The sequence below is a fragment of the Gossypium hirsutum genome, chromosome D08 (assembly GCF_007990345.1).
Source record: "Gossypium hirsutum isolate 1008001.06 chromosome D08, Gossypium_hirsutum_v2.1, whole genome shotgun sequence".
Lineage (NCBI taxonomy): Eukaryota > Viridiplantae > Streptophyta > Magnoliopsida > Malvales > Malvaceae > Gossypium > Gossypium hirsutum.
Genome location: NC_053444.1, coordinates 3,223,083 through 3,242,129, shown reverse-complemented (window position 1 = coordinate 3,242,129; position 19,047 = coordinate 3,223,083). Strand labels below are relative to the sequence as shown.

At 31.7% G+C, this 19,047-nt stretch overlaps 2 protein-coding genes across 2 annotated transcripts; one reads left to right on the top strand and one right to left on the bottom strand.

Moving 5' to 3' along the window:
* Nucleotides 1-6,921: 6,921 nt before the first annotated feature.
* Nucleotides 6,922-10,778, top strand: LOC107920205 (zinc finger CCCH domain-containing protein 30). Its single transcript, XM_016849776.2, has 2 exons — nucleotides 6,922-7,286; nucleotides 8,230-10,778. Exon 2 carries the CDS (start codon nucleotides 8,231-8,233, stop codon nucleotides 10,361-10,363), a length of 2,133 nt encoding a protein of 710 aa, XP_016705265.2. The 5' UTR covers nucleotides 6,922-7,286; nucleotide 8,230; the 3' UTR covers nucleotides 10,364-10,778.
* Nucleotides 10,779-13,582: 2,804 nt separating this feature from the next.
* LOC107918626 (protein DETOXIFICATION 43) lies at nucleotides 13,583-16,894 on the bottom strand (the record flags this gene model as incomplete). Its single annotated transcript, XM_016848220.2, has 11 exons — nucleotides 13,583-13,907; nucleotides 14,017-14,138; nucleotides 14,747-14,842; nucleotides 14,929-15,045; nucleotides 15,173-15,244; nucleotides 15,421-15,584; nucleotides 15,654-15,754; nucleotides 15,852-15,948; nucleotides 16,041-16,176; nucleotides 16,262-16,668; nucleotides 16,765-16,894. Coding segments are annotated over 11 exons (1,491 nt in total), but the record flags the coding sequence as incomplete, so codon positions are not given.
* Between the last annotated feature and the right edge of the window lie 2,153 nt (nucleotides 16,895-19,047).

Genomic DNA, 19,047 nt, shown 5'->3' with positions numbered 1-19,047 from the left:
TACATATATATATGATTTTGTATTCATCATCAATGTAATACCATCATAACCACGTAATTCATTCCAAGCAAATTAACACATCTATTTATTACAAATGTTTTCTGTCACTCACAATTTCACACAACGAATTTACTTACTCAAGCTCAACGTTAATATCTAATTAAATTCCAATACTTGGCTTCTATTTTACTTACCGACATTTGCCAAATTAGAAACGTCTTACGGAATTGAGCACTTCGTTTTCTCGATGCCATAGTCCAACTATGGTCTTACACGTAATCACAAATCACATACCGATGCCATAGCCCAACTACGGTCTTACACGAAATCACATATCACTTACCGATGCCATAGCCCAGCTATGGTCTTACACGGAATCACATATCACACATATCACTTACCGATGCCATAGCCCAGCTATGGTCTTACACGGAATCACATAATCACATGTTCACATGTTGCCATGGTCAAACCATGGTCTTTTCCGTCAATTCATCACATATCACTGAACGAAAGTACTCATTCCTGCGTTCTACTCAATTTGACTTCCAATTCAATTTTTCATACTATTATAATATTCATGGTTTAGACATAAAACAAAATATCTTATTATCTTTAATTTAACAATTAAACATAAGATTCTATCATATGAACATACTAATTCACTTATTCAAGCAGATGTACATACACACGTTCCATCTATTTAAGTAAATTTGCTTATCATATTCACTTAATCAAATATGTTGAGCACATAGCATTATATAATCACCAACATACTTGGATGAGCTTGTCACAACATAAACTTTTTTTTTAACTTATAGTCATCTCTTTTCATACATGAACACATCCATATCACAAATTTTTATACTTACCTTTCCAAATTCCAACATAACGTGAGCATATTTCATTTATCTCAATATCATTTTTAGCATTATCGAAAATAGCTCGATTGAAAATCATCTCTGTCTTAACAAAGCAATTTCGTTAGAGCCCGGAGATATCACATCATCAAGAGTAATAACGTGGCATGTATAGCTAGGCTCACATATGCTACGTTTGGTCCGAGAACCGACTAAACCGTAGCTCTGATACCACTAAATGTAACACCCCTTACCGTATCCAACACCGGAATAGGGTACGAGGCATTACCAAAACACATACACTTGTAAACGTATTTAACCGAGTTATAAAATTTCATCAAAATTAAAACTTTCAAAATAATTAACATGTTTCTATAACTTTTCACAATATATCCTCAAAATATTATAATCATAATAATTAGGGCCTGCGAGACCCGATACATACTCATGCAATTTAATGCTTCATTTCCATTTCATTCAATTCGCAATTTCTCATGCTCATAATTTAAATCATATCACTAGCAATTTCCATTTAATTCACGTACAATTCAATGACATCAAATTCAAAACTAATACGTATTTACCATTTAACTCAATGTTTATTGATTATACCATTCAATAACACATTTATGAAATTCTCAATTTAGCAATGAAAATATCACTTTAGTTTGAATAACAACATCGTCCTGATATAAATACACTACCACTTATCCATTTACTTTAATTCTTTTGGGCCCATTTGTCACTTACCATCCTTAATCAAATTAGGGAACGGTCACGGAAAATTGAGTACTTCACTTTCACTTTGCCATAGTATAACTATGGTCTTACGTATGATCACTTATCACTTGTCACTTTGCCACCTATCACTTTGTTTCTTGATCAGATAAGTGTAGCCACTTATCACTTTGTTTCTTGATCAGATAAGTGTAGCCACTTATCACTTTGTCTCTTGATCAGATAAGTGTAGCTAAAGCTATCACTTATCACTTTGTCTCTTGATCAGATAAGTATAGCCGAAGCTATCACTTATCACTTTTCACTTGTCACTTGATCAGATAAGTGTAGCCGAAGCTATCACTTATCACTTTGTCACTTGATCAGATAAGTATAGCCGAAGCTATTACTTATCACTTTCCACTTGTCACTTGATCAGATAAGTGTAGCTAAAGCTACCACTTATCACTTTGTCACTTGATCAGAAGTACTCAAATCCGGCGTTCCGCTCAATTTGATCATTTATTCATATATCAGGCTTACCAACATGTGTTAATTCATAAACCATTCATGGTATTATTTCATGCCAAATCATATACTGAATATACCATACACACATACTATGAAACTTTATTTTCACACATGAGCTTAAACCATGACCAATAATGCACAAAAATAAGCATCATTCATATTTCATCGTTTATGAGTTATAATCAAACATATGACCATTTATACACGAATCATTCATATATTTCCCAATTTTCCTCCTCCTCCTCTCCATTCCACATCCTTAATGTGTATAACACACTTAAACAACATTAACCATAATTTCAACACTCACTAACATGTATATTCAAAGCTGTTTATCCGAGTCAGAGTCACTAAATTATTTTTATCCGGAGCTACAGAGCTCCAAATTAAGATCCGTTAATTTTCCCTGAAACTAGACTCACATATCTTCATACCATAAAATTTTCATAATTTTTGGTTCAGCCAAATAGTACAGTTTATTCTTTAAATTTCCCCTGTTTCGCTGTCTGACAGTTCCGACCACTCTTCACTAAAAATTAATTATCTCATTGTACAGAATTCGGATGATGTTTTAGCTTGTTTCTTCTAAAAATAGACTCATTAAGGATTCTAACCATATAAATATAACTCATAATCATTTCTGTACAATTTTTAATGATTTTCCAAAGTCAGAACAGGGGAACCCGAATTCATTCTGACCTTGTCTCACAAAATCTATTATATCTCATGATTTACAATTCCATTGCTCACATCATTTCTTTTATAAGAAACTAGACTCAATAAGCTTTAGTTTCATATTTTATTCATCCTCTAATTCAATCTCTACAATTTTTGGTGATTTTTCAAAGTACACTACTGCTGCTGTCCAAAACTGCTTTAGTGCAAAATGTTGATTTCCATTTTGCCCCAAATTTCACAGTTTATACAATTCGGTCCTTTCTCAATTAACCCCTCAATTAATCTAATTTTCTCAATTAGTACTTTACTAGACATTATAAGTTGTTACACAACTATTGAAATTCAGAATTTCCACATATAACTCTATCTTCAAACTCTTTTACTATTAGGTCCCAAACATTCACTTTCTATTCAATTCTTTCAATAAAATCAGCATATGAACAATTTAAAGCTCTAATTTCATGCTAAATCATCATATACTTCCAGCACATATTCATATAACTTTCAACTTCTTTCATAAAATCAAAAACTAATGGATTTAACAAGTGGGCCTAGTTGTAAAAGTCATAAAATACAAAAATTTCAAGAAATAGTCAAGAATTGAACTTACTTGTAATAAAAATATGAAGAACCAGCTTGAAGAAGCCCTTCCATGGTGTTTTAGCTGATGAGAATTCAGAAAAAATGAAGAGAAATCTAGATAATTCCACTTGGGTCCTAACTTTATTAAGCAAATTTTGCAATTTTCCAATTTTGCCCTTAATTCTCCTTACTTTCTTGCTGATTTCATGCCTCTGCCGTCCAGCCCAAATAGACCTTGGGTCTATTTGCCTTTAAGCCCTCTTCCTTTTATCATTTAAGCTATTTAATCATTTCCCAAAATTTTGCATTTGTTACAATTTAGTCCTTTTTGTTCAATTAATTATCGGAACTTTAAAATTTCTTAACGAAACTTTAATACTAACTTTTTAACACTCCATAATATTTATAAAAATATTTATGGCTCAGTTTAAAATCCCCGAGGTCTTGATAGCTCATTTCGATTCTAATTATTTTAATATTTATTTCTAGTGCACTATTCACTATTTCAAAAATTTTCCTAACTCCATATTTAACTTATACTTACTAAATTAATAATATTTTCTACCCATTTGTCGAATTTAGTGATCTCGAATCACCGTTCCGACACCTCTGAAAATTCAAGCCATTACATTTTTTTTCGTCGGATTTGTGGTCCCGAAATCACTGTTCCGACTAAGCCTAAAATCGGGCTATTACAATTAATATTTGATTATGAAAAAAAAATATATAATACATTTAAGGCAATATAGTATACTGGTGGGGTACTTCATCAGATCCTCAATATTATATGAAAGTTCCCAACAGAGGGAACTAAGACAAGAGCAGCCAAAAATGTGTTAGCCTCACCACCACCATTATTGCCACGTCGCAATTTTGATTTGATATATTTTCAAAATAATCCGAATTCGATTAGAGCTGATCATGAGTCGGGTCGAGTCAGATCAGTGTAAAAATTTAGGCTTATTTTTTAAGTTTAGTTCGACCCGAGTCGAAAAATGGGCCGAAAATTTTGCTCAAATCCTATCCGTCCGTATTAATTTTTTAGATCTTTATATGAAAATAAATTTAAAAAATATAATACATCAAATAGACTAAAAGCATTAAAATAAATGTTTCCCAATAATTTGAAAAAAATATAAAAGTATTTATACTTAAATAACACTAGCATAGTTGCATTTTAACAAGCAAATGTCTCTAAAATAGTGGTAAAATTAACAATAAAACAAGAATTATACAAAATTCAAACAATAACAACAAAATAGTAGTAATATAATAGCAAAATGGTAATAAAACAACGACATAACAGTGATAAAACAACGACATAACAGCAGTAAACAACAACAAACAACAGTAATTTTTTTGTCAAATCGGGCCGAACTCGAGCCAAAAAAAGTCTTGCCTGAGGCCCGAATCATTTTCTAAATAGGTCTATTTTTTTGTTCAATCCCATTTTTCAGGCCTACATTTTTGTCAAAACCCTCACACTTTTCAAGCGGGCATTCAAGCTTGGGCGGTGGCTCGACCCATGGTTTGGTCTAATTTCGATGATTAATTATCGTGTTGAAATACATGGCAACTGATTATTGCACATTTGGCCACATGGCTATGTCTTAGAGCCACACGGTTTAAGTTCTGTCACACGGCTATGTAACTCCTGTTTTTACTTTTTACTTGAATTTTCGTAAAAGTTTCAGTTTAGTCAAGATTTATCCCCTAGTTGTTTTAAATGTTTCATATGCTCGAACTTGATCGAATAGCATGGAAATGATCATAACTTTTATTTTAAAATGGATTATGTGGTCATTTATGACAAATAGTGAATAATGTTATTGTTTTACTGTTTTAATACCTATAGCTCGAGTTAGATAACCGGATTGGGTATAAGGCGTTTTAATTTTTTTTTTTTGCTAAATGATCAAAATGAAAAATTAATAATAGTTAAATGATTAATGGTATAATTTATCTCATTTTTCTTTTTATAAATTCAAATATATTAATTATTATGGATATTTATCTTATAATTCTTTTTTTTTCAGACAATTTATTTGATTTCAAATATTCAATGTTTGAATATTTATATGATAATTCAATTAATTTAAATTTAAATTTAAATAATAATACTTGATTTACATTTTAAGACAAATCTTTAAATTTAAATTTTATAAAATTGTAGATATTCAACTTATTTTTATCTCTAATTTGTAATCGAGTAAAATCGAATTCAAATTATAACAAGCTTGAGCTTACTCAAATTTTATATTTAAAATTACTGCTTCAATTTCAATTTTAAAATTTTAAATTCAATTCAAGATAAAAAAAACTCAAATTCGATTATTTTATTACTTTAAATTATTTAAATTAAAAGTGATAACGGTTTGATTCAAATGGATTTTGTTCGGTTATCAAAATTAACCAAATCGAATCGAATTTCATTGATTCAAATTGTTTGATTCATCCATTGATAATTTCTTTAAAAAATATTTATATATAATAATTTAAAGTTTTTTCAATAATTTAAATATAAAATATTCATACATTATAAAAATAAAAATTAATTATAAAATAAATTAAAAATAGTAATAAATTTGGTTTGGATAATTACAATTTTTTATCTAATGAACTGTGAACCTGAACCAAATATATTTAAATAATAATCGAACTGAAATTGAATGAAAACTTAACCTTTAAATAATAATCGAACTGAAATTGAATGAAAACTTAACCGAACACTATGGTTCAATTTTTTTGAAAGGTTACAAATATGGTACAATTAAAGTACAAATATAAAGACATGTTTGAAATAAGCTAGACTAACTCCGACTAAATCGAACTAAAATCCACAAATAGCAACAAATGGTGTTTTTGGAAGTTGATATACATAATTGTGCATGACGTATCTCGAATTTGAGCATTTAGAACTCAAGACATCCGCTTTTGCCAATTGTGTCAAGGCCTCGTCAACTTAAAAAAAGTTACAAATTGGTTATTGTATTATTTAAAAGTTTTCTTTTAAGATATTGGATTGTTAAAGTCATTGATGTAAGGCTCTATTTATTCACACCGTTTACACTAACTGAAAGCTTTCATTTTCTTTCTCTTCTATAATTCAATTTTTTTTTCATGAAACAAATTTAAACGCTACGAATCTGCGAAACAAAATCTAAACAGCCTTTCTCTTTGATCATCGATATTGATCGTCAGATCGACTTGAATATAAATGTATGTTCTTTTACTCGTTGATGAGTATTAATCCACCATACCGATTGTCAAATCGTTCCTCGCTGGCCGTACATTTAAACAAAAACAAACTTAAATAAAAACTTTCAAATAATTCAACTCATTAATAATTTAGAAACATGAAATTTATTAAAAAAATAAATTTTTTTACTTTAAACTCAAACTCAACTTTACGATAATCAAAATTAATTAATTATATTAAATCCAACTAAAATCATATATGAAGAACCCAATCTGTCATTCCTTTTTTTTTATAATATTTTTTTTCTCACCAAAACCATAAATAAAGTCGCATTTTTTCTCCTCATTTTTCCATTTCTAGACGTTACTTTCTCTCTGCACTTCCTTTCCCTCTCATTACTCTCTCTCCAAAAAAAGCAAAGCAAAAAAAAAAAAAAAGGCTTTCAAATAGTTCTTTTTTTCTTGGTAGCATCAATGGGGATGATATATTTATACAAATAAAATTATTTTTGTTGTTCAATAAAATCTCCTTCTTCTTTTATTGTATCTATAGCCTTTGATAATTGATCTCTTTAGATCCTTAAAATCATATCTCGAATGCTTTCCACAACTTAAGCTATATATATAAATATACCCTTTTTTTTCCCCTTAGATCTGTTTCAAGCTTTCCCTTTGCTTTGCTTACGAGATTTTGAGCTTCAACTTGTATTTTTCTTATTGGTAAGTTTGTTTAGAACTTTGATTTTTGTTATCAGCTGATTTGCATTTCGATTAATTTTTTTAATGGTTGAAAATTGAGAAAATTGAAGCTTCGTTGTAATGGGTTTTCTGTTTTAGTAAAGTTAGAAGTGATTTAGCTAATTTTTTTCCCCTTTTGTTCTTTTTTTGACATTTATTGATATTTTATTGAGCAATGCTAGATTTGTTAATTTTTGAAAATATTAGTGACTTAAAACTTGATTAATACTATGGATTATGGGTGAATTTGTAATCACTAGCAAAATATTCACTAAATCTCTTTTTGATTTTATTCTTGCTTTGTTTGCATATTATGTCTTTTTTTAAAAAAAAAAAGAAAAAAGAAAGAAAATTCCATAAACAATGTCGTATAGTTCTTGTCATGGTCTCTTTTTCATGATAAAAAAAATTCTTTTTATCTTGAGAATAAGAATCATTGGCTTTCTTAATTTTCTGTCTTTTAAGTATTTATCTTAGATTATTCCATATTATGATCGGATCTGTCATCTGACAGAACATTAAGATTCTTATAGCTACTAATGTAGTAATGTGAACAAAAGTTTTAGAATGTCTTGTTGGGTTCTTTTTTTTCTGTTGAAATTCAATAGCTAGATTAGTTGGCCTACTAAAAATATGGTAAAAAGCTTGTGAAAATCAAATTACAAATATATTTTTTTGTGTTGCATGTTCTTCGTTAAAGGGTGAAGTAATTCTACTGTATAATCTTATTTTCCTTGTTCATTTAAAGGTTTCATTTGGTTGATTTATGTTTGTTTCTTGTTTCTTATGCTTTTTCTATTTTTTATGGTCATTTTCCTGAGATATTTTATGTGCACATGTGGTTTAACGATCTTAGCAATTTCATCCTTGAATTTGATATGATTGGTTATTTATTCTTTGTTCATGAATTTGCAACTAATTGAAGCATGTGCGTTGGTCCGGAGCATTCAAAATCTGGAGATATGAATCACTTAACTGTGAAAACTGAGGACTCTTTTTCTAGCTTACATGAGCTTGCTTCTAATAATGATGTTGAGGGAATTAAGCAATCTATAGAGAAGGACGTTTCTTCGATCGATGAGGTTGGACTTTGGTATTGTCGTGAAAAAGGCTCAAACCGAATAGTTGCAAAGCATAGAACTCCATTAATGGTTGCTGCTACCTATGGCAGTGTTGATGTTGTTAAGCTTATATTGACTCACTCAGAGGCTGTCAACCTATCGTGTGGTACAGACAAAAGTACTGCCCTTCATTGTGCTGCCTCTGGCGGATCTCTTCATGCTATCGATGTTGTTAATCTACTTTTATCAGCTGGTGCTGATACAAATTCTTCTGATGCCAATGGCTGTCGACCTGCTGATGTTGTTGTAGTACATCCAAAGCTCCAAAGCATGAGAGCTGTTATGGAAGAACTTCTTTCGGGACATGTTTCTGATGACCCTTTTGGGAAGCAGAATTTACGGATATCCATTGATAACTCTACTTCTGGCTTGCCACCCCTTTCTTCGTCACCGGAGAATCGATCATCACCCTCTCCTTCACACCTAGCATCTTCACCAATGGCTTCGAAGTTTGTTGATATACCTGTTAACTCTACAACAGAGAGGAAAGAGTACCCTGTTGATCCATCTCTCCCTGATATCAAGAACAGTGTTTATGCAGCTGATGAGTTCCGCATGTTTTCATTCAAGATCCGTCCTTGTTCGAGAGCATACTCTCATGATTGGACGGAGTGTCCATTTGTTCATCCAGGAGAGAATGCACGGAGAAGGGACCCGCGCAAGTACCACTACAGCTGTGTGCCATGCCCTGATTTCAGAAAAGGGGCTTGTAGACGAGGGGATATGTGTGAATATGCTCATGGAGTTTTTGAATGTTGGCTACATCCAGCACAATACCGCACTCGGATGTGCAAGGATGGCACAAGTTGTGATAGGCGGGTATGCTTTTTCGCCCACACTGCTGAGGAACTCCGCCCACTGTATGTCTCGACTGGCTCAGCCGTTCCCTCTCCACGCTCATCTGCATCTGCTGCTAGTGTCATGGACATGGCTGCTGTTATGGGCCTTTTACCTGGTTCACCCTCATCAGTATCTGCCTTATCCCCTTCACCATTCAATCAGCCTATGTCTCCATCTGCTAATGGCCTTTCACACTCATCTGCAGCGTGGCCCCAACCAAATGTTCCAACACTTCATCTCCCTGGAAGCAACTTTCAATCAAGTCGCTTGAGATCCTCCCTTAGTGCCCGAGATATCCCATGTGAGGGCTTCGACATGTGGCCTGATTTTGATGCTCATGAACAGATTCTAAATGATTTAACCTGTGTTTCCCAGTCTCATAACAGTCCAGTGTCTGTGAGTCGCTCTTGTCGATCCAAAACATTAACTCCTTCAAACCTTGAAGAGCTATTTTCTGCGGAGATCTCTTCATATCCTAGATATACTGATCAGGCAGCTGCCTCTGCAATATTTTCCCCTACCCATAAATCAGCTGTCCTTAATCAGTTTCAACAGCAACAGAGCAAGTTATCTCCAATCAATACAAGTGTTTTTGCACCAAGAAATGTTGAACACCCACTGTTGCAGGCTTCATTCGGTGTCGGGTCTCCTGGAAGAATGTCACCTAGAAGTACTGAGCCAATCTCCCCCATGGCTGCTCGCTTGTCCGCACATGTTCAGCTTGAGAAGCAACGACAGCAGCAGCTAAGCTGCCTTAGCTCTAGGGAACTTGGATCTCCTGTGAATTGTCCTTGGTCCAAGTGGGGTTCGCCTAATGGAAAGTTGAACTGGTCAGTTAGTGCAGACGAACTAGGTCAATTACGAAAATCATCATACGAGCTTCGTAACAGTAGCGAGGGGCCCGACTTATCTTGGGGCCAGTCTCTTGTAAAGGAATCCCCACCTGAGATGATAAAAGAGAAGCTGGTAGCTCCTGCTCCACATGGTGCATCATCCGGTGACATTTCCAATGATTCCAATTCCCAGATCAATTCTGTGGATCATTCCGTTTTAGGAGCTTGGATCGAGCAAATGCAGCTTGATCAGCTTGTTGTGTAGAGAAACAGATTTCTGAAGGTACATATTTTGTTGGTCTTTCGAGAAAGATAACAACAGGAAGTTGACTCGTGGTGACAGCAGATAAAACTAATCGTGGCAGAAAGATTAGAATGGGAATTTTATTCTATAAATTCTTTTTAATCATTTTATTGTATCAGCTGCAGCAGAGTTCCAGCAGAAAAGATGTAGGAAAGCCTCTACTCGGGCTAATATTAAGCACTCAAGCGCTTCTGCGGTTTAAGGTTTTGTACCATTTTGTTGTCTTCGTATTATTTTCAATATTTTCCTTAGATCAGTGAAAAGAAAAACCGATGATGCATTTTACGAGATCATGTTCAGCTAATGTGTTTCCTTCTGAATGATGTAAACCCTGGTTTTTAAGTTATTATTTCAATATCTTTATTTTTTTGTCCTATGCATATGGTTTGTTGTGCTCTACTTTTCAGCTTTCTCTTTTGCTTTTGTTTTCTTTTGCCTTGGTTCTCCTTAATGGATGATGACTTTGATTCATGTGATCTATAATTCATGATTGGGGAAAATCTGGGGTGTGGTACTGGTCCCCTCTTGGAGGTCGTTGCTCATACTCATTTTTCTTGAAGTATCTATATTTGATGCTTTCAAACTTAGAAAAGGTTAATCATAGTCATGTCGGGTACATAGTCGTATTTGATGCTTACATTCGAGTCTGAGTAACATGGGTTCGGTATTGTGGTTGGTGGAAAAGGCAGTAATGTGGATCCAACTTTCAAAAGATGATGATGATGGGGGAGGGTGGCCTCTTTGTTTAGGGGAAGTGGGATGATGGTACCTATCATATGATGCCGACCACTCACACCATTATAAAAGTATGTGGGGTGGTCTTTAATGGAGTTTAGACATGAAATGGCATTGTCAGTGATTCGTACGGACAGGGGCCTTTTGCCTTTAATGGTCTATTGGGAATTTAAGGTTTAATAGTTTGGTTCAAAGCATCATCAAATGTTTTTTTTAAAAATCTTTTTGGTCTTCGACTTTTATATTGGTTTCGATTAAATTTAGAATTGAATAAGGTTGGATTCTCAAACTATCATCAAATGTTTTTCTTTCGGTCTTTGATTTTTAATATCTAAGGTTTTTGATTAAATCTGAAATCGAGTCTGGTGGAATATCATTTTAGGATAAATTCTTTTAGCATTTTATATTCATTTATGAGACTAAAATTCAAAACCTTAAAAAATATTGAGTTTGACACTTTACTCAACATTTGATGTGCATCAAATGTATTAAACCATATTCATACGTGAGGACCCCCAACATAAATGAAAGCTTCCCCTTTTAGGGACCAAAAGCATCCAATACATATATGATTGCTAGTATAATAACCAAGCTTTACTATTTTAATCATTGGCTCATTTATTATAGTATTTGTTTGGGTTCTAACATTTATTATAGCTTCTAATTAAGTAAATATGCCGATTTTAAAACAAAATGAGGGTTTTAGGTTTTGTTTTCTTAAAATTTAGGGAATTAAGTTGTTTTTTAATAGAGAAATCGAAAACACGTCCTAGAAAAGCGCTTTCTGCAAAATATGTTTTCTTTTGATACATTAACTCCTCTAATTAGATGGTCAAATTAAAGTGATTATATCCTTGAGTCTCAAGTTCAATTCCTCCTCTAAGCACATTTAGATTTTTTATTATAGGGTTTAATTAGTTAAACATGTTGATTTTAAAACGAAATGAGGGTTTTAGGTCTTTTTTTCCCAAAATTTAGGGAAATAGACCTTTTTTGGAGAGAGAAACCAAAAACGCATATTGAAAAAGGTGCCTTTTGAAAAAAGCTTTCTACAAAATATATTATTTTTTAAAAACATCAACTAATTAATAACACTTTTTAAAAAATGCTTTTTGTATTTTTTATTTCATGTTGTTTCAAGTTTTTTAAATTAATAAATATATTATTTTTAATTTTTTTAATTTTTAATTCATCTTTTTAATTAATAACTCTTTTATTTATATAAATAAAATAATAAATATGTAGTTATATAATAAAAATATATTATATATATCATTATGTTAAAAATATTTTTAATTAATAATTCCTTTATTTATTTATATAAATAAATTAATAATTATATAATAAAAATATATATTTGATATTTATCATTATGTTTAATATATTTTACTTTATATATAATTTTTATATGTGAAATCTTTATTTTTCAATTCATATCATGAGTGTAGTAAATTATAGTATTATATATTTTTGTATGTGTATTTGAAATAATTATTTGAAATATTTTACGTATAAAAATATTTGAAATATCATACCCACAGTGTAGGTGGAGAAAATAAATATTATATATAAAGAAAAATATATCAAATTTTTTTTTGATGTTTTAAAAAGTAAAATATATTTAAAATAATGATAAATATAAAAAAATATTTATTATATAATTATTAATTTATTTATACAAATAAAAGAGTCATTAATTAAAAATATTTTTAACATAATGATATATATAAAATATTTTTTTATTAATAAAAAACTTGAAAATAAAATAATTATTAATTAAAAATAATAATAAAAAGCTTGAAACAACATGAAATAAATATATATATAAAATATGCTTAGAAAATAAATTAAACTTAACACTCAATGATAAAATCACTATTATTTGACAAGTTAACCAAATATGTATTTAAAAAAAGGTGTTTTGTAAAAAATGTTTTTCAAAAAGCTCTTTTCCTAGGATGCTTTTTCGATTTATCTCTCCAAAAACATTTTATTATCCTAAATTTAAAGAAAAATGGTCTAAAACACTTATTTCATTTTAAAATCGACATATTTGCCTAATTAAACATTTGTTATCGTATAACATCTTATCTCATTAGAAAATATATATATTTCATTAGAAGTAAATTTTGGATGTGGTCTAATTAAAATTTTTAAAAGTTCTGTGAAATTAATGAGAATTTCGAAAAAAATAAAAAAAAATAAATTAATTTGTTCAAAAAATTAAAATTTATAACAAAACGTTTCAAAATTTTAAAAATTTAAGAGATTAAATTAAAATTTTCAACAAATTTCAAAAGCATGATTAAATATTCCAAAAAATTTAAAAGGGGAAGAACCCAACCTATAAATAAGAGTAACAGATTCAATCAAACCCATATCTTCCTAAATTGACAAAACGCTCATATCAATCGAACTAAAACTCAATCAACAAACATATATGAATATTTCAACTCGCAACTCTTTATTAACAACTACAGGAAAACAACTACTAATAATTAAAAATACAACACATTGTTGTGCATAAAACTGTTACAAGACATCTGCAATATTTTTGGGGGTATCTAAGAAAAAAAGGGGTTAAGGAACAAACCATGCCTAGGCGATCAAACACATAACAAGAGCATTAATATGCTTTCACATACACAAAGCTGAAATTTCAATAAAACAACAATAACTTCCATTATTTTTTTCATTTTCTCTGCTTCTTGAGGTTACAAATTACAATGGAGTCCTTAGGAAGCGCCATGGTCCTGTACCAGTTACCATCCTGAAAGTATAACACCATTCTCCATGTTACTTGTTTGATGCATAAATGTTGTTCAACAACATTCATCATACCATGATATGGATAATGGATGGTAGGGTGTTGTTTTTACCTCCAAATACCAGCAAAGGCACGCAGAACCATGTAAATGGTTAATGCAACCCAGATTCCTATAAAACCATTGCTTTTGGAGAGAAGGAATATTGATGCAATGCTTGCTCCACCTACCAGTATCTGAAGAAAGAACAAATCAATCAGCATATGTATATTGTGGAGTGATTTCTGACTCCTTTGAGAGAAGTTTTCAAGGTGTTATTCATCGGGAGCTGGTGGATCTATTACTGGGTCAGTGTAATCTCTCGACTTTGATAAGAACTCGAGTGTCTGAAAAGACAGATTCATAAATCAAAAGCACCTTGTTGGATGTCTGAACAGACAAACCATGCTCTATTTTGCATGGTCTGACACAAACCCACATTCTAAAACTTGTATGTTATCATTGGGTGAGCACCTAGCTCAAGTGGTAGCATGCTCACTCAAAAGATACCCTATAAGTTTCTGGCATGGATTTGAGTCAGGCTATGTGCAATTGTGTATGGTTAACTTATTTAGACATTCAATGAGTTGTTCCCACTTTGTGAATTTATTGTCTTCTCTAGTACTTAAACTTATATCGGAGTTGAAAGACAATCTTTATTGAGTATAATACTGACCCGTTACGGAGTACATCCCACATATGACACTCCAGTCTTAACAAACTTCTCCTAACAGAGTTGCAACTTATATATATATATATATTATATATCTGGACGAGGTGCACTGCAAGCTTGTTAGACTATTACCATGGAGTAAGCTGTGTAAGCAAAGTCAGATGATCCAAAGTTTACGCCATCACAAACGAAAGCTAACGAGTTGATTGGTTGTGTAACTGCTACAAACTGATAGGCAGAGACAAATTCAGATAAGACCATACATACATACATACATACATACATACATACATACATGAAGAACTAAAACATACCACTACTCCTATGCTGATAAGGCGCAAAACAGCAGCATCTTTGGAGAAGATCCCTGACCCAAAGTGTAAACCAACTCCAACCACAACTGCTAGCCCCATTCCCATCACAAAACTCATCTGCAAATCCATTAAAAAAGTGAAATTGAGATCATGCATGCATGTCATTATAATCATAAAAACATGTCCACAAGGGAAATTGCTTAGCTACTTCATCAAGTTTCACTATTTTTCCTTTTAGCAGTACCTGCAATACCCGAACTGCCACTGCTGCCACCTTCTCATAGTCCTTCTCAGCAAATGCACACGCAAGAATTGCCTAAAATGTGAACATTTCAGTTACATAAATCAGTGTGTTAAGTTACTCGGACTCGTGTTAAAACATGCAGATGCGGGTATTGAGAGGCCCCTTTGAAGGTTATATCTTCGTATTCATGTCTGCACATTCATCCAACACTTGTACTTCAAGAAAAATAAATAAACCGAAGATTGTACCTGTCCAGCAACAGCTAAACCATCAGCAAGCAAAGATGATGTGAGCCAAACTTGTAAGCAGATTTGAAATGCAGCCATTGGTGTTGGACCAAGCCTAGCAGCCATTGATGCTGACAATGTCACACAAAATGTGACAGCTATAACTCTTCCCATTAACATAACGCCTGTGAAAGTTTTCATTATCAGCATTGTTAAACCAAAGCCAAAAAGGGAATAATTGCACCAATGAATACCATTTTTAAGAAATCTTCCAAATTGGAGGTCCTTGATATGAAAAGGTAAAAGTTTCACTTGTTTCACCAATTGGCATAAAAGGATCAGTGTAATCAAATACCTGCATGCAACAGTCATTATAGCCATTAGAGTTTCAATATGCAGCCAGTTACCGTACTGCAAAATGCAAATAAGAGAGCAAAGAAAAATTTACTCACTGAGAAAGAACATGTGCTATGGCTGCACCACTAACACCTAGTCTTAACACAAAAATAAATATTGGGTCCAATATGATATTTGTTACATCTCCGACAACTGTTGTTGTAACCACAAAAAGAATAAAGGGTTACGGTAAAACTATGGTAATATATTATAAGCAATTACTAATAATTTAACCTTGTGCATACCAGTAGCGTATAAAGGTGTTTTGGTATCCTTAAAACCTCGGAAAATCCCTTGCATGGCCAAAGAAAGAAGAACTGCAGGAGCTCCCATGGATCTCAATGTCAAGTACTTTAGTGCAGGTTTCATCATAGGGGAATTCTGTTCAATAAATTTGGACTCGTTTAGTATATATAATATAACAGGCAACTAATGCAAACAGTATGGTGACAGTGAGTAAACTTACAGGTTTGACACCCATAACAAGCAGGAGAATTTTGGCACCGAAAACCAGGAACAGGGTTTGTAGCAGACCGAGCACTAAACCGAAAACCATTGCAGTCGATGCTGATGGGATATGTCTTTTCCCTTTTTTAACTTCACTGGTAACACCATCCCCATATGGCGGCTGCTTACATGTACTTGTTATTTTGTCTGAACCTTTTTCCAAGTCTTGGGGAGTGATGATCTGCTCCTTGTTGCCGCCGTCATTTTCAGGATGGTCGGATTTTGGGGCATGAATGGTGGTATCTGCAAGAGTTTGTTCTTGAGCAACAAATGAAGTTGTGATGCTAACAAGAGGGTAAATGGTGATCCTCGCAGCTTGGTTGAATATGGCGATGGAAACCCCTACAGCAGCTAGCTCCACCGCTCCTGCACACATGACCAACGTGACTCATACATACATACATACATACATACATACATACATACATTTTTGTATAATGAATGAGAGAGATAAGAGCAGACCTATACGGCCAATGAAAGCGGTGTCAATGAGAGAAGCAATGGGATCAGCAGCTAAGGCCAAGGCTGCTGGGAATGCCATCCTTAATATCTCCATCCCGATTGAATCAGTTTTCAAAACAAGCCTAAAATGTATAATAATTATTATGAACCAAAATTAGCAGAATAATTGATTGAGTAACAACCGGAAATACGTTAGTTGGAGCATTATGAAATTATAAGTGGTAGGCATTATATTAAAAAACAACATACTAAAGCATGTTTAAAGTAAATGTATGGGACCACTCATTTTTTAATAATATTATTTTTATTTAATATTTAATTTTTTACATTCTTTCTTTTAGTAACATTTTTAAATATAGATAATTTGTTTTCATATTTACATTAGCAATAATATTAAAAATATTAAAAATAAATATTTTTAAAAAATAAGACATGTGTCAATTTTTAAAACTGTTTGTAGAATAAAAAAAATACACTACAAATGTACCAAATACTAACTCTTTATATTATAGTATTATATATGGAAAAATAGTTGATACACTGCTAGTGAAGTTTTTAAACTTCACTAGCAGTGTCAAGAGGTTGATAAGTGTCCTATTAAGTTATAATATAATATTAAAAAATAAATATTTAAAAAAAGGGACACATGTCATTTTTTTAAGATTGTTTGTGGAATAAAAAAAAGTATATTACTCGTGTACCAAATACTAACCCATTATATACATATATAAATTTGTTTTTCATATGATATAAATTACATATTTATAATAATAAAAGAAATATAATTTTATTGAAAAAAAATTGTGTTGAGTTACTCAAGTACAATCTTTAAATGTGAACAGGGGGAAAGCCAAAAATTTTGTTTAGGGCGGTCGAGGTAAGATTATAAAATTTGGGAAGCCAAAGTTAAAAATTATGTATTAAAAATACTTAAATTAAATAATTAATTTTTTAAAAAAAAGACAAATTATACTTTTTTTTCATTTAATAAAAAATTTAAAAAACTAAATTGAGTCTTTTAATTTTGAGAGGGAGCTATAAAACAATTTTCCCAGCCAGGGGCCATCTTGCACCCTTTGGCTACCCCTGAATGTGAAGGTTCAAGTTTGATTCAATTTTTCAAATTGGATAAATTTTTTTCTCAAATCTATTTTTCAAGTATAACATTTTTATCAAAATCCTCCTAAACAATGGACAGGCCTTCAAGTTTGAACAGATATTTCGTTAATGTAAAGTGCAACAACATCTATATTGGCCTAAATCTGGTTTCAACCACCTGCCGTATTGAAATTTGAAATTTAATACTTTCACTTTAATTCAACTTAGTTGGTCCCATAATTGTTATTTATGCAGACGATTAATGACATCTGAAAATTCAATTAATCGTATTTAATCAATAATAAAATTTTACATATCAACCGAATGATAACAATTATTATTTTTTAAATCATTTGAAAGATGAAAGTATTAAAAAAATAAATAAATCACCAAATTATAGCATATAGTTAGTGAAGATTACCTTGCATCTTTGAAGATAACAAAAATTGGCATTCCCCAAAGGGTAAAGTAGTTGGTTTCAAGTGTCTGCTCAGCCATTGATTATTCACTGCCGATAAAGCTCCTAATACAAGACTCTGCCACAAACTGAAAAGAGGCTTGTAAATGCAATGCCACTGCCCAAACACCTCACTTCATGCTCATATATATACACGTACACATACACATACACATACACATACATATTATATGTATATATGTATCCAATCAATAAAAATATTTTAAAAAAAAAAAAAGCATGCCTATGTGGCTGAGAAATTAATTGAGAATATATTATAGGGAAATCAAGAGCTGAATCATGAAGATCGCCACCACAAAATTGATGGTGACAATCTAGTGTTCCTCCTTCACTAAATAAATAACTCATACAATTTTGGATTAGTATCTATTTGGTATCTGAATTTAGTTTCAATGCTTAATTCGGTATTTAAACCAAACGCCACTATATGACACAATAAATAATTGACACTTGTGTTTTAGTAAAAAACAATAAACACTTAATTGGAATAAAAGAAACTTAAGTACAAATTTAAACATCGAAACTAACCTCAAGTGTTTAACAAAAAACCTCCTCAAATATCAAATTGAAGAAATTCAGGTTAATCGCGTGTAATTTTACACATTTTAAGTAAACTACAAAAATAGTTACTTACCTTTGATTTAATTTCTTTTTGTTTTGTCATTAATGGTGATATAATCAATTTTGATTACCTGTCATTCCCAATC